At 41.3% G+C, this 15,593-nt stretch overlaps 1 protein-coding gene across 1 annotated transcript in view; it reads left to right on the top strand.

Annotated features, from left to right (window-relative positions):
• DCHS2 (dachsous cadherin-related 2) overlaps nucleotides 1–15,593 on the top strand; it is a 272,450-nt gene that overhangs the window by 185,181 nt on the left and 71,676 nt on the right. The window contains 3 exon segments of the mRNA XM_021101485.1: nucleotides 4,617–4,774; nucleotides 6,812–7,655; nucleotides 11,500–11,739. Of these exon segments, the coding sequence (XP_020957144.1) occupies nucleotides 4,617–4,774; nucleotides 6,812–7,655; nucleotides 11,500–11,739 (1,242 nt within the window).

The raw sequence follows: 15,593 nt of genomic DNA on the forward strand, positions 1-15,593 counted from the left end.
TAAAAATCACTAACATTTTAAAAACTAAGCACGATTTCAAGAGATCTTATTCACTGGAACAAAGAAAATCATAGGGTGTGTGGGCCGATTTACTGTGAAGATCATGAAGTTTAAGCTTCAAGGTGCTTCACTCACAGGGGCTCCTCTGGGATAGGATTTTTTTTTTTTTTTTTTTTTTTTTTTGTCTTTTGTCTTTTTAGGGCCGCACCCAAGGCATATGGAGGTTCCCAGGCTAGGGGGCTAATCAGAGCTTTAGCCACTGGCTTACACCACAGCCAGCAACTTGGGATCTGAGCCACGTCTGCGACCTACACCACAGCTCACAGCAACGCCAGATCCTTAACCCACTGAGCAAGGCCAGGGATTGAACCCACAACCTCATGGTTCCTAGTTCGATTCATTTCCACTGTGCCATGATGGGAGCTCCTGGGATAGGAATATTGACCTGTTTTCCTTAAAGAAGGACCCTTGAATTATATGTTTTACCCCCTCCCAAATCAGAATCATCTGATTAGAAGTATGGGGAGGAAAATTCAATAGATGTTCAAGACCCTTCTATTTTGTAGAAAATTGCAAAATATTAATGAAAGACTGCAAAGCAGAAAGAAATGAAATGATAAATCATGTTCCTACATGGGAAGATGACTAATGGATGGTTCAGGGATAATGAGCCTGCTGCAGACACACACACACAAACACAGAGGTTTAGATATTAAAAGTTATAATCCTAGGGAGTTCCCGTCGTGGCGCAGTGGTTAACGAATCCGACTAGGAACCATGAGGTTGCGGGCTCGGTCCCTGCCCTTGCTCAGTGGGTTGCCGTGAGCTGTGGTGTAGGTTGCAGACACAGCTCGGATCCCGCGTTGCTGTGGCTCTGGCGTAGGCCGGTGGCTACAGCTCAAATTAGACCCCTAGCCTGGGAACCTCCATATGCCACGGGAGCAGCCCAAGAAATAGCAAAAAGACAAAAAAAAAAGTTATAATCCTGCTATAATACCATTATGTGGAAAGAAACAAAACCATGCCATACGTTATTCATGAATGTGTGGACTAGGAAGATACACCCCTACTTTAGAACGGAGGCTGTCTCCAGGGAGGAAGGAGAGGAATGAGATGTGGAGGTTCACACAGGTCCTCTGGTATTCCTCTACTGTCATTTCTTTTATGTATTTATTTTTATATAATGATTTTTATTGTTTTCATTATAGCTGGTTTACAGTGTTCCGTCCATTTTCTACTGTACAGCATGGTGACCCAGTTACACATACATGTACAGATTCTTTGTTCTCACATTATCATGCTCCAGCATAAGTGACTAGATACAGTTCCTGGTGCGACACAGCAGGATCTCATTGCTCATCCATTCCAAAGGCAGTAGTCTGCATCTATTAACCCCAAGTTCCCAGTACGTCCCATTCCCTCTCCCTCCTCCTTGGCAACCACAAGTCGACTCTCCAAGTCCTGGGATTTTACCAATCCGAAAATGTTTACGTGGCTGGTTGTCATATATTTCTGAATGTTTGAAATCGTGATTTTTTTTTTTAAATTAGCTTCTAAAATGATGGAGTTCCCGTCGTGGCACAGCAGAAACAAATCTGACTAGTATCCATGGGGATGCAGGCTCCATCCTTGGCCTCACTCAGTAGGTTAAGGATCAGGCGTTGCTGTGAGCTGTGGTATAGGTCGCAGCCTCGGCTTGGATCTGATGTTGCTGTGGCTGTGGTGTAGGCCGGCAGCTACAGCTCCGATTTGATCCTTAGCCTGGGAAGATCCATGTGCCTCAGGTGTGGCCCTAAAAAGGCAAATAAATAAACACATACCTAAATAAAATGATACTTGGGGCATAGCCACATAATATGATGACATATATGACATTATTCATACCTTTGCTTTAACTTCATCCAGTTGCAAAACAGAGGTCACTACAAAATATAAGATAAAAAAACAAGATGAAAATCAATATAAGGGGAACAATGATACATATGTCATGTTCATGAAGGTTTTCATTCTCCTATGAGAGTGAAGTAAATGGACCAAAGCACAGAAATCCTAACTAGGGGGTTGGTGAGTTACGGATCTGATGTTGCAGCAGCTGTGGTGTAGGTCACAGCTGTGGCTGGGATTCCATCCCTGTCCTGGGATCTTTGCCACCGGTGTGGCCATAAAAAAAATAAATAAATAAAAAATAAAAGAAAGAACTCACAACTAGTAGTGTTACATAATTTCCTGCTCTTTTCTCTAACTTTCTTCAGGGCAGGAGTTCTTTTTGTTTGTCTTTATATCCCCTGTAACTGGTAAAGTGTCTGTTGAAGGATAACGACTCATCAACAGTTGAATAAAAGAATGAAAGAGAGCCGCTAGCCCAGATTTTGAATTTTTTGGATTGTTTAGAATATGTAGGTTTTAATCAGAGAATACCAATCTGTTATTCAACAATACCAACAATAAAACCCAAGGTAATGAATTTGAATTACAAGGAGCAATATGAACATAGGATGTATTTTTAGTGTGTGCATGTGTAATACACTCTGTCCACTGAAAAAGGTCCAGAGGTGATGAGGAGAACATGACCTCCCAATACTGAGTCCCACGGAGGGAACCAGGAGTCCTTGGAGAAATGACTGGCCACAGGTCTCGGATAGGAAATCTACAAGATGAATCTGTAATATTGTGTTACACCAGATACAAGAAGACTGCTCAAGATGATAGGATTATGTTGGAAAGATCCAGGAACCTCCTTTAAGAGGATCCCAGTGTATAAAGATGGAACAATTTGACCAATAAGAACAATTATGGCAGTAGATTGAAACGCTTATAATATGTTCAAGTTAGTGCTTCATGATTCTTATAGCAGAAACTAAAGACACCTTTAATTATCATAGTGGGAGCACTGAATAATGTTAGAAAACGAATCATTATTTTGAAGACTGTTAAAAGTTTACCATCCAACATTTATCCTGACTTTTCCTATCATGAACTGTTCCGCTGGGTTATCAGTAAGTAGATAAAAGGAAGTTTCTCTTTACTAATACATTACAGCTCATAAATGAAGAGGGTTTGTAGACTCAAGATATTATACTTTGCAGCACTTAATGAATCATTTGTGGACCTAGGCTATGCACCAGCAGGGGCTGTCATTACAAAAAGACAATCAGGCATGTGTTTCTTTTTTTTCCCCTTTTTTTTCGGGGGGGTGGGGGGTAGGGGGCGGTGCACCTGCGCCATATGGAAGTTCCCAGGCCAGGGGTCAAATCAGAGCTGCAGTTGGTGGCCTACACCACAGCCACAGCAACACAGGATCTGAGCCATATCTGCAACCTACACCGCAGCTCGTGGCAATGCTGGATCCCTAACACACTGAGCAAGGCCAGGGATTGAACCCACAACCTCATGGATACTAGTCAGGTTCCTTACTGCTGAGCCACGACTGGAACTCCCAGGCATGTGTGTCTGAAGGAAGATACAAAACAGCACTTAAGACAAGTCTTTGTCAAATTTGAACCTGAATCTGATTCATTCTCTAGATTTCCTTCCAATCTAAGGAAAACACAGAGGTCAGAAGAACATGCTAAGCTCCATGTCAGAGCCAAGCAAAGGCAAATCCAAACTGTGAAAGACTTCGGGATACATGGGCCAGTTCTTCAGGAAATGAGTTGCAAGAAGGAAAGAAAGAGATGGATGGCAGGAATACATAGATGAAGAGATATGCAAATATGGAGTTTATAGTGAACCTAATTTGAAAACTTAAAAAAATAAGATATTTATGAGACAATTGGAACTTTTAAAAATAACTAGATAAATTTGATGATACTAATTTTTAAATTCTAATGTGGTGCTGTGATAGCATTAAAATGCTCCTTATTAGGGGTTCCCTAGTGGCCTAGGGGTTAGGACTTTCGCTTTCACCACTGCGACCCTGGGTTCAATCCCTGGTCTGGGAATTGAGATCTCCTAGCAAGCCACTGCATACTGCAGCCCCAGGGAAAAAAGCGTCCCTTATCTTTTTAAAGATGCAGGTTGAAAAATATTCAGATGAAATGATGTGATTCCTGAGATGCGTTCCAAGAAGATGGTGAAGGGGCATATGTGAATGGGAATAGGATTAGTTCATTATATCATTGTCTACTTTTTTATGTTTGAAAATTTCCATCATAAAATTTTTTAATCTATTATATTTGTCTATATTTTTAGTCTTATCCTTATGTTTATATTCTCACAGAGCTTAAGGCACATACATCTTGCAGATGGTCACAGATATATTTGTTCTTTGTTTTTTTGTTTTTATCTTGCTTTTTAGGGCCGCACCCGCCGAATATGGAGGTTCCCAGACTAGGGGTTGAATTGGAGCTGCAGCCTTCAGCCTACACCACAGCCACAGCAATGTGGGATCTGAGCTGCATCTGCGACCTACACCACAACTCAAGGCAACGTCGGATCCTTAACCCACTGAGCGAGGCCAGGGATTGCACCTGCACCCTCATAGATAGTAGTCAGGTTCGTTTCCACTGAGCCACAATGGGAACTTCCACCACAGATACATTTGGAGTAATTAATTGTCTGGATTCTGCCTTGTCAACTAACACAGATGTCTTAATTTTGTCTGTGTGTGTGTATAGAAGAGAGTTGTGATCACTTCAAGATTGATGCCAACAGCGGTGAAATCAGAACAACTGCAGTGCTCTCACATGATTACAGACCTTCCTACAGAGTGACCGTAATCGCCAGTGACCGCGGAGTGCCCTCTCTTCAAGGACGGGTGGTTATTAATATTCAGGTAATAGCTGACACCACACAACATATGGACGGATACTCTGGAGGTTTTCTTATTTTTATTTATGAATGTGTAGAGTGAAGGTGCGTTAAATATCTGGATACCGTTTTTGGAGAGCAGTGCAAGATATATGTGTGCGTTATAGCAGGTGATTTTATTATCACTTGAGAAACCCTGAGAGTTAAATATTTTTTTTCTTTACTTTTTAGGGCCACACCCACAGCATATGGAGGCTCCCAGGCTAGGGGTCCAATCGGAGCTGTAGCTACCAGCCTATGCCACGGACCCAGCAACACGGGATCCAAGCGGGTCTGCAGCCTACACCACAGCCACAGCAACGCCAAATCCTTAACCCACTGAGTGAGGCCAGGGATCAAACCTGCATCCTCATGGTTATTAGTTAGATTCATTTCCATTGAGCCATGACGGGAACTCCCCTTAAATCATGTTTTTATTTGAACAGTTACGAAGAAGATATTTACTTTCATCATTATGAAGGCATTTATGTTGCTTTGTTTATGAAGAATAAAAAGTGCCTTTTCTCTAACTTTTTCGTAATTGCAAGGATCTGGTAACTTTGCAGGAGAAACAAAATGGAAACACATGACCAATAATAAATGGCATCGATTTTGTAATTACCTTTAAAATTAGAAAAGTTGCTTGAGATTCATATTTTCAGGCTTTACCTTGGTTTTATTTTATTTTTGTCTTTTTAGGGCCATACCTGCGGCATGTGGAAGGGGCCAGGCTAGGGGTTGAATTGGAGCTGCAGCTGCTGGCCTGCTCCACAATGCCAGATCCTTAACCCACTGAATGAGGCCAGGAATCAGACCCGCATCCTCATGGATATTCCTTACTGCTGAGCCTTAGCGGGAGCTCCCCCAGGCTTCACTTTAATCATAATAAGTAAACAAATTGTGGGAAGTCGTCACAGGAGGAAAAAATGATACCAGTCAAAAACAAGATGACTGTTCAGAGGAAGATTTCTTTTGTTCGAGCACATGATAATCAGTCATATTAATATAGGTCTGTATATTAATCAAGAATATATGTTCCCAATATTTCTGTTTCCAAATTATATTCTTTATTGATTAAGGATAAGTGGGCTAGGAGAAAATTTTATCTTGGTACCTCAGGTCTCTAGTTTCAGATAAACAAAGACACAGGGTACTTAAACGTTTGCAGACGTTGTCATTAAGGGTATGCACGTATCTGGGATCTAGAATAGTTTGGAGAACTGGCCATGACACCCTCTCATTGAAGAGTCACAAGGTTATATTTCAGCCAAACGACAGAATGGCCTCACCCAACTGTCATTTCATACATCACAGCAAACAGGGAAGCAGAAAGCTTGCTTCTTTCTTATCTCCTAGATATTATGATTTTTTTTGGCTTTAATTTTTCTCTTTTTTTTGCACCTATGGCATATGTTCCCAAGCTAGGGGTCGAATCCAAGCTACAATTGCTGGCCTACACCACAGCCACTGCAACGTGGGATCCGAGCCATGTCTGTGACCTACACCACAGCCCATGGCAACGCCAGATTGTTAACCCACTGAGCAAACTCGGGGATAAAACCTGCATCCCCATGGATAGTAGTCAGATTCCTTTCTGTTGCACCATGACGGGAACTCCATATGAGGCAGTTTATAATCTTCAGATACATACTAGAAATATATAATATAAAAAAGACATTTTTTCATACCAATTAACGTATGTATATAAAACAAATGGAAGGTTTTCTTTATTTTTTTTTATGGCCGCACCTGTGGCATATGGAAGTTACCTGGCTAGGGGTCCAAAGGGAGCCACCTCTGCAATCTATGTCATAGCAACAACGGATCCTTAACCCACTGATCAAGGCCAGGGATTGAACCCACCTTCTCATGGACACCAAGTAGGGTCCTTAACCCGCTGAGCCACAGCAGGAACTCCTGCACAAATGGAAGGGATGAGCTTCTCAAAGCATAGTGTTACCTGTATTAATTAAACTATCAAAAATACCCCCAATTAATAGTTCCCTTGTATTTCTTGTTTCAGGTGATACCACTACCCAAAGGGAGAGCTCTCATTTCTCAGAATATTCGACATTTAGTTATACCGGAAAACTTGAAGCCTGCAAAAATAATGAGCTTGATAAAGTCACCTGACTACCTTCACCCGCATCGCGATGGAAAGTTACATTTCAGTATTGCTGCTGATGACAGGGACGGTCAGTTTGAAATCGACAGCTCCACAGGAGACTTGTTCCTTTCTAAGGAACTGGATTATGAAATGACCTCTCATTATCTTTTCAGGGTGGTAACTAAAGACCATAGCACAACTCCTCCCTTAAGTAGCATGATTTTCCTTAGCGTCGCCGTGGAAGATCAGAACGACCACTCGCCGTCTTTCCGGGAGGAGTTCATTGTCATAAGCGTGGAAGAGGATGCTCCTGTTGGGACTCTGGTCCACGTCTTCAATGCCAAAGACGGCGATGGCAGTTTTTTGAACAGTAGGGTTCAGTACTTCATCGAAGCCCACCCTCCTGCCGTGAATCCATTCCTCATCCACCCCTCTTTTGGCACTTTGGTCACCGCATCCCCGCTCGACAGAGAGAGAGTGCCCACCGTCGTCCTGACGGTGACTGCGTCTGATCAGGCTGTCAATGTGACCGACCGGCGGCTGAGATCGCTGGTGGCGAAGGTCGTGATTTTGGATGTCAATGACCACAGCCCCACTTTCACGTCTTTCCCAGTCGCCCGTGTCAAAGAGGATGCCACGGCGGGCTCCTTGGTGCATCATATAACTGCTCAAGATCCAGACGAGGGGAGGAATGGAAAAGTCACTTTCCGGATCCTCTCAGGAAATGAAAACATGGCCTTTATGCTGGATGAGACATCGGGTACGGTCTGTGTCTCTGTCGGTTACAGACTGTTATCGCTGGCTTACGTTTATCCCTTTCATTTTCCTTTGATGTAAAATGATAGTTCTCGAGATGCGTATGCTTTAAGGCAATTTGACTCGATTTACTGATTAACATACAGATGACAGGCACAGAGGTGGTATTCAGAGAGCTGAGAGTAACTGGCCTGTTTTTTAACCTTGACCTTCTCTGTAGCCAGCTCACATGTCCTAGAATGAATATACAGGAGCAAACACATCTGCCTCCATTGTGTGTTTTCACAGGGTGGGAGATGGTACCCAAATTGAATCAAGGTAGAAGATGACTAGTTAACAACATTATTTAAAGACTTTAAGTCTGGAAACTCCTCTTTAAGATCATACTCTTATAAATAGTTTGGAATTAATGTGATTTTAAATGGTTGGATTGGAGTTCCCGTTGAGGCGCAATGGTTAACGAATCTGACTAGGAACCATGAGGTTGCGGGTTTGATCCCTGCCCTTGCTCAGTGGGTTAAGGATCTGGTGTTGCTGTGAGCTGTGGTGTAGGTTGCAGACGTGGCTTGGATCCCGCGTTGCTGTGGCTCTGGCATAGGCCGGCGGCTGCAGCTCTGATTTGACCCCTAGCCTGGGAACCTCCATATGCCGTGGGAGCGGTTCAAGAAAAGGAAAAAAAAAAAAAAAGACACACAAAAAAAATGATTGGATTGATTTAGCCATGAAGACCTTTACTTCTCACAACTGAAACATTTTTGTTTTTCTTTTTGGAGCCAAACCTGTGGCATGTGGAAGTTCCCAGACTAGGGGTCAAATCTGAACTGCAGCTGCCAGCCTACACCACAGCAATGCAGGATCTGAGCCGCATCTGCAACCTACGCTACAGTTCGAGGCAACACCAGATCCTTAACCCACTGAGTGAGGCCTGGGATCGAACCTGCATCCTCATGGATACTAGTCAGGTTCTTAACCTGCTGAGCCGCAACGGGAACTTCCACAACTGAAACACTTTATTTTTGGCAGAAGCATTTATCCACTGTCAAGTATTCTACAGAAATGGCCCTTCTCTTGTCCTGTCACCATATTGCCAGGTAGCATCTACTACAGGTTTTGATGTAGCTTAATGGACAACCATACCTATAAAGTGTCATTCTTATGGTATTGGAAATGAAATTCCCTCAACTTGATTTTCAGAAGATACTGGAGAGAAGGATGGCCATCTCATTCTGTAAAACATAGTCATTTCTGCATGAGCCTTAAAAAAAAAAGAAATCTAAGGAGTTTCTGCCATGGCACAGTGGGTTAAGAATCTGACTGCAGCAGCTGAGGTCACTGTGGAGGTGCCGTTTTGATCCCCGGTCTGGCAAAGGATTGGCATTGCTGCAGCTGTGGCTTGGATTCCGTCCCTGGCCTGGGAACATCCATATGCCACAGGTGTGGCTATTCAAAAAAAAAAAAAAAAAAAAAAACGCAAAAAACAAACAGAACTCAGATGTGTACCATTTGGCCCAACTGTGAGTAAGAGCATTATTTGGAATGGGACTAAATCAATGTGTAGGATTTGGAAGTCATGATTATAGTCTGGCTCTTTACTGTTGGAAAATTTCAGCAAAGTATTGATTAAATCCTGTCCATATGGTTCCATTCTGAAGCATGTGTGAACACTACCTAAAAAGCTTAGCCGACAGAGATGGTCCAGACGGCTGATTTCTGTGAGAGCCGGGGTCTCCAAGGCCCCGTTTCAACAGCACTTAAAAGGTTTTCCAACACGATTAAGGAAGGCCTATTTCAGATTGGGAAAGAGGATGGATAAAATTAGAATTCTGTCTCCGTGATAACAAAGATCGTGAATCTTGAGCAATTGCCGTGTAGCTGTTTCGGCTGAGATATTTTTCAAAGACATGCAATGCTAATTGCCAAATGAATTCATATGAGATGGACTGTTTTTTTTTCCTCCCACAAGGCTCGTATTTTTTATAAAGCAGACAAAATGAGATTTTTAGTGGTTTTTGGCTGTGAAGTGTAAAATGATAAGCAGTTCTTGAAAAACCATTTTTATAAAATCTGAATCGATAAAAACCTTTTTAAGTATTTGAAGAAGGGTTCTTATAGGCTGAGCATGTGTTAAAGAAGGACTCTTAAAAAGAGGGAGTTCTCGTCGTGGCGCAGTGGTTAACGAATCTGACTAGGAACCATGACATTGCAGGTTCGATCCCTGGCCTTGCTCAGTGGGTTGAGGATCTGGCGTTGCCCTGAGCTGTGGCGTAGGTTGCAGACGCGGCTCAGATTCCGAGTTGCTGTGGCTGTGGTGTAGGCTGGCGGCCACAGCTCCGATTTGACCCCTAGCCTGGGAACCTCCATATGCTGCGGGAGTGGCCCAAGAAATGGCAAAAAGACAAAAAAAAAAAAAAAGCAAAGCAAAGAAAAGAATAAAAGTGTCAGTTGGAATTATGTAAATACATATTATGCAGGTGCAAATCTTTATAATACATTGCTTATGTGAGTTACATACTTAAATGGCAATGGGAGGGAGACATTTTATTCAAGAAGGTTCCTGTCTTAAGTTATAAAGTATTTACTATTTTTTATTAATAAAAATAGACAGTTAACTGAGAGTGGTATGAAGAGACTATAACTCTATTAACAAAAACTAAATCTCTTAAAGGATATAGCCACACTTAGCTTCTCGTAACTTGGTCTTTTTTTTTTTTTTTTTTTTTTTTTTTGGCTTTTTAGGACCACAACTGCAGCATATGGAAGTTCTCAGGCCAGGGGTTGAATTGGAGCTGCAGCTGCTGGCCTACACCACAGCCACATCACCTCGGAATCCAAGCCAAATCTATGACCTACATCACATCTTACGGCAATACCGGATTCTTAACCTACCATGTGGGGCCAGAGATCAAACCTGCATCCTCATGGATACTAGTCAGGCTTGTTACCACTGCACCACAATGGGAACTCCGTAACTCGGTCATTTTTATACATGAAATTTCATTTGACGTTAAGAGGCATACTGTTAGATCCCAGATATTTTTTTAAAATGAAGGTAGATGCTGGGTAGATAAATAATCTTGATGTAATCATATCTGTAGACAATGATACATGATAGGTTACCTGAATTCTCATTCATCCTTATATTTTAACTTATTTCTTTTTATGGAATATGGGAATTCCTAGGCTAGGGGTCAAATCAGGAGCTACAGTTGCCAGCCTATGCCACAGCCATGGCAACACCAGATCCAAGCTGCAGCTGCAACCTTTGCCACAGCTTGCAGCAATGCCAGATCCTTTACCCACTGACCAAGGCCAGGGATCAAACCCACATCCTCATGGACAGATACTAGTCAGGTTCTTAACCCACTGAACACAACTGGAGCACCCATCCTGATAATTTATTTTATTATTTATTTATTTGTCTTTTTTCTTGGGCTGCACCTATGGCACATGGAGGTTCCCAGGCTAGGGGTCCAATTGGAGCTGTGGCCGCCGGCCTACACCACAGCCACAGCAACACAGGATCCGAGCTGCATCTGCAACCTACACCACAGCTCACGGCAACGCCGGATCCTTAACCCACTTAGCGAGGCCAGGGATTGAATCTGCAACCTCATGGTTCCTAGTCGGGTTCGTTAACCACTGAGCTACGATGGGAACTCCAGCATGACTTTTCTGATTAAGAATGTTCTCTTTTATTGTAGATAGAATATAAATTTAAAGTTGGTTTAATAATATTTATTCTTTAACAGAAAGAACTTTTTGGATTATTAGCAGCTTCAATAAGTTAGACATAAATTGAGTAAGCATGACTTCTCCGAAATATTTACTCTGTATTGCTTTCAAAACAGGCTTGCTAACCACAACTCATCCTTTGGATTATGAGATAAAAACTCAGCACGTTCTGACCCTCCTGGCACTGGATGATGGCACGCCAACACTTTCTTCATCCCAAACATTGACAATTACTGTTCTGGATGTAAATGATGAGGCCCCAGTATTTAAGCAGCATCTGTATGAAGCTTCAGTTAAAGAAAATGAAAATCCAGGGGAATTTGTCACAAGGGTTGAAGCTGTGGACAGAGATTCAGGTAACTCAGACATCTGGGAACTAAGTAACTGATGCTAAAAACCAAAATCGACATTATTAACCAAAACAATGAAAACAGTTGCTAGTTATCTCAAACGTGCAATATTTATTGAATTAGCATGTACATAAAAACATAGAGACATGTAAGAATAATGTATACTTTTTATAGCATTTGCTTACATTGCTCTTTATTATTATTTATTTCTAGAATGGTATATAATTACCATACCATTTATTGAGTTGATCTGGATAATAAACAGAAGTATAGACAAAATATCACCTTTTTTTTCAGCCTGTAGTAGTTAGATACATTGAGTCCAAGAGGGTTCATGGTTCTTTATTTCCTCTATGTGCAGCATAATGGAGAAGCTAGGATGCTGGCATCAGACTGCCTGGGTTTTGAGTCCTAGAACCACACTTAAGCTGTGTGACCTTGAACATGCTATGGACTAGTTAGTTTTTTATGATCCTTTGTTTGTTTTTGTCTGTCAAATGGAGATATAATAGGGCTTAATCTGTAGTTCTGAGTGTGAATGTGTTATTACCTGCAAGGTGCTGAGACTGGTATGGGACACAATAAATGAATGGTCATCAAATGTTAATTTCCATTACTACTGTTATTTGCTCTTATTATTTATATCAACCGCTGTGTCCAGACAGATGACTTTGAGGTAAATAGTTTCTGTGGCTAGGAGTATGTATGTGTCTTAGAATTGCTTTTCAATATCACTGTGACTCTTCTTTTTGGGCATTTAAGCTTGAGTGACTTTAATAATATTCTGTTTTATTTTAAGCAAAATAATTATAAAAATTATAGTGAAGTTTTCACCATTAACAGCATTTCCTGAATTTTTCCTTCTGAATTAATACGAATAGTTCAATAAGCCAGTCTTTTAAAATTCGCACTTGTCAGAGTTCCTGTTATGGCACAGCAGAAACGAATCCGACTGGTAACCATGAGGTTGTGGGTTCGATCCCTGGCCTCGCTCAGTGGGTTAAGGATCCAGTGTTGCCGTGAACTGTGGTGTAAGTCGCAGATGCGCCTCGGACCCTGCATTGCGGTGGCTGTGGTGTATGTAGGCCATCAGCTGTAGCTCCAAGTCGACCCCTAGCCTGGGAACCTCCATATGCCATGGGTGCAGCCTCAAAAGCAATAAATAAATAAATAAAATTCACATTTGTCTATAGCAAGTGGCAACACATAATCAGTATAATATTTTGGTTTTTTCTTGCAGGAGTTATAACAGATGTTTCTATGGAAATAACAGTATCAACACTAACATTTTCCTCCTAAATTGTTCATCGAAAGGGTAAAAGGTACATTCTAGAATTGAGCTTTTAAACAGTGATATACCATCTCGATACTTTGCCCTTTTGGGGAAGCATCATCTTTTAGTGAAGTACATTTTCTGCGATCTTAGGAAAACTTTCAAGGGCCAACCCAGTTTTCTCTTTTGACCAGAGCGGGGCAGTGTCATCAAAGACTTTTGCTTGCTCTCTCAACTAAAGGACTAACAATGCTAACAATGGCTGGTCCTAATTCTCCCTTCAGGAATTTAGCACATTTCTGGCGGTGTGGTTTTTCGGTGATAGAAACAATGGAGAATATACATAAGCTCCATGCCTCTAATATTTGCAGCTTAGTAAAGTTCTTTGAGCGCATTCTCTGGTATAAATTGAGTAACCCTGAGCTTTGGGCAATACAGAAACCACTTCCCAAATCCCACAGGCTTATGCTGATCCGTCACGGATGTTGTGTGATTTAGCAGTCATTTCAAGTCTGTAAAATGCTTCTTCCCCTTGACCTTACTTTATTTGATTAATTTTATTCTTTATAATAGACTCTACTGAAAGGATTTATTTGGAGTTCCCTGGTTGTCACTGCTCTGGCATGGGTTCGACCCCCGACTTGGGAACTTCTGCATGCCATGTTGCGTGGCAAAAAAATAAATAATTTTTTTTTTAAATAAAAGGATTCATTTGCCTTAATATTTGAAGAAGAAAAGAATTTCTCTCACTTTTTCATATGTCAACTAAAGATGATTGCCATTTAATAGGCTTTCCAGTTTTTACTGTCACGTTGCCAAGTGTTATTTTCTTCAGAATGAATAATCTGCAACCTGTTACTTATAATTGAATTGAAAGTTCATTATTCTAGAGATTAAGGTTTGCCAGGGAATTTAGATGCAAAACTTCTGGTTTTCTGGCTTTGCATTTGTGGATGTTTGAAATACACATTAGCTAGCATCTTCCTGAGTCTCATGAACCCTCACAAGTTTTGGAGACAATTTTGGTTTACTGGAAATCTGTGTTTTTAGTGAGGCCAGATCTGTTAAGCAGGCAGTTGTATAAAGGCATGTGAATTTGAGTGTATGCATGTGCTTTTGAACATATTTTTCCGGAGTCTTTTTTTGGTGCTTGTTGGGTTAAGTTAATGAAAATGGGTTATGCACGAGAATTAAATGACGTAATCGGGATTATTAGCATAACTGGCATCATATTGGAATTTATGAATGGTTTATTTTATACTGTGTATTTTAAAAAATTCTCTAGCCTTACTGAAGCCTAGAAAGGTTAACATGTGTTTTCTAGCATTCTGCAATGCAGGTTTTTAAAATGTAAGCCTGTAGTGCTGTTTGGCATTCAAAGCCCATAGGAATTTGAGCACTGAATGTTTATGATGTATGACTCACACTGGTTCTCACAGGGGATTTTTCTTGTATTAAATGGGAAAAACAACTACCATGTTTTAACTCAGATATGAAACCGGCACAGCATTTGGTGTCACCAACAAGAGCTCCATTGTTCGTGAAAAAGGACCCACCCACAGGGCATCTCCCCTCAGTCCCAGGAGGGAAGGGAGGTTCCCCCGCCTCCGCCCTGCCCCGGGAGGGTGACTCAGACCTGGCTATGCACTGGCTCCTTTGTGGTGAACACATCATTCAACAGCATATCACAATACCAAGAGGTCAAATTTTTATAGTGACATTTTATTTTCTACCCCATCAAAATGTATTTTGTGTCTAGATTTATCTTGAACAAACTCTACCCTTATCTTGGTTTCCTGGACATTGTTTTGTGCTGGACGACAAATGTCCCCAACAGTTGGAGCAAAGGAGAAACGCCGCCATGACACGATTGCATCGAATTGATTGAATCTAAGACATCATTAGATGTAAGATGTGTCTAACTTCAGAAATATTAAAATTAGGGGGAAATGTGTCTTGGAATTAATGATATAGTAAACAAAAAAAGGACCACTCACGCAGAGACAATCATTATTGAAACTTTGAAAGATAGTCCACTTTCATTTAACACATGGTATTGGGATTATATGATTGTTTAATTGTCTGCTCCTTTTTAAGCTGTGAACTTGTGGATTCAGAACGTATTTTATCCCCAGTCCCTAAGCTAATGCATGATATGATGTAGGAGTTCAGGAAGTATTTTTGACTGTATGATCTGAGAAAGCAGATCACCTATGAAATAGGCTGCTTCAAGCTGCCTTCAGTCCTCAGAACTCGTCCTTTGTTTATTTCTTCATTCAATCAGTCAATCACAATCCTCTTTTTGCTCTAGAAAGGTTTGAGTTGTGGAGGCATCATCCAGTTGAGGAATTACATGAAAAATGATCTTCATAGAAAGTAAATCTGAAAACAGCACTCCACTGGTCAGAATTCTGTAATAATTCTTCATAGTTTTGAGGATAAAGTTCTCTTCTGTTTCAGCTGGATAACCAGGCACTTTAATAAGTGACTCTCCAGCTTTCTTCTGTGTCCTCAATTCCTGTGGCTTGCTAACCTTCACTCTAGAACAGGGTTCTGCAAACCTTTCCCTGTGAAGGGCAAGACAGTG

The sequence above is a fragment of the Sus scrofa genome, chromosome 8 (genome assembly GCF_000003025.6).
Source record: "Sus scrofa isolate TJ Tabasco breed Duroc chromosome 8, Sscrofa11.1, whole genome shotgun sequence".
Classification (NCBI taxonomy): domain Eukaryota; kingdom Metazoa; phylum Chordata; class Mammalia; order Artiodactyla; family Suidae; genus Sus; species Sus scrofa.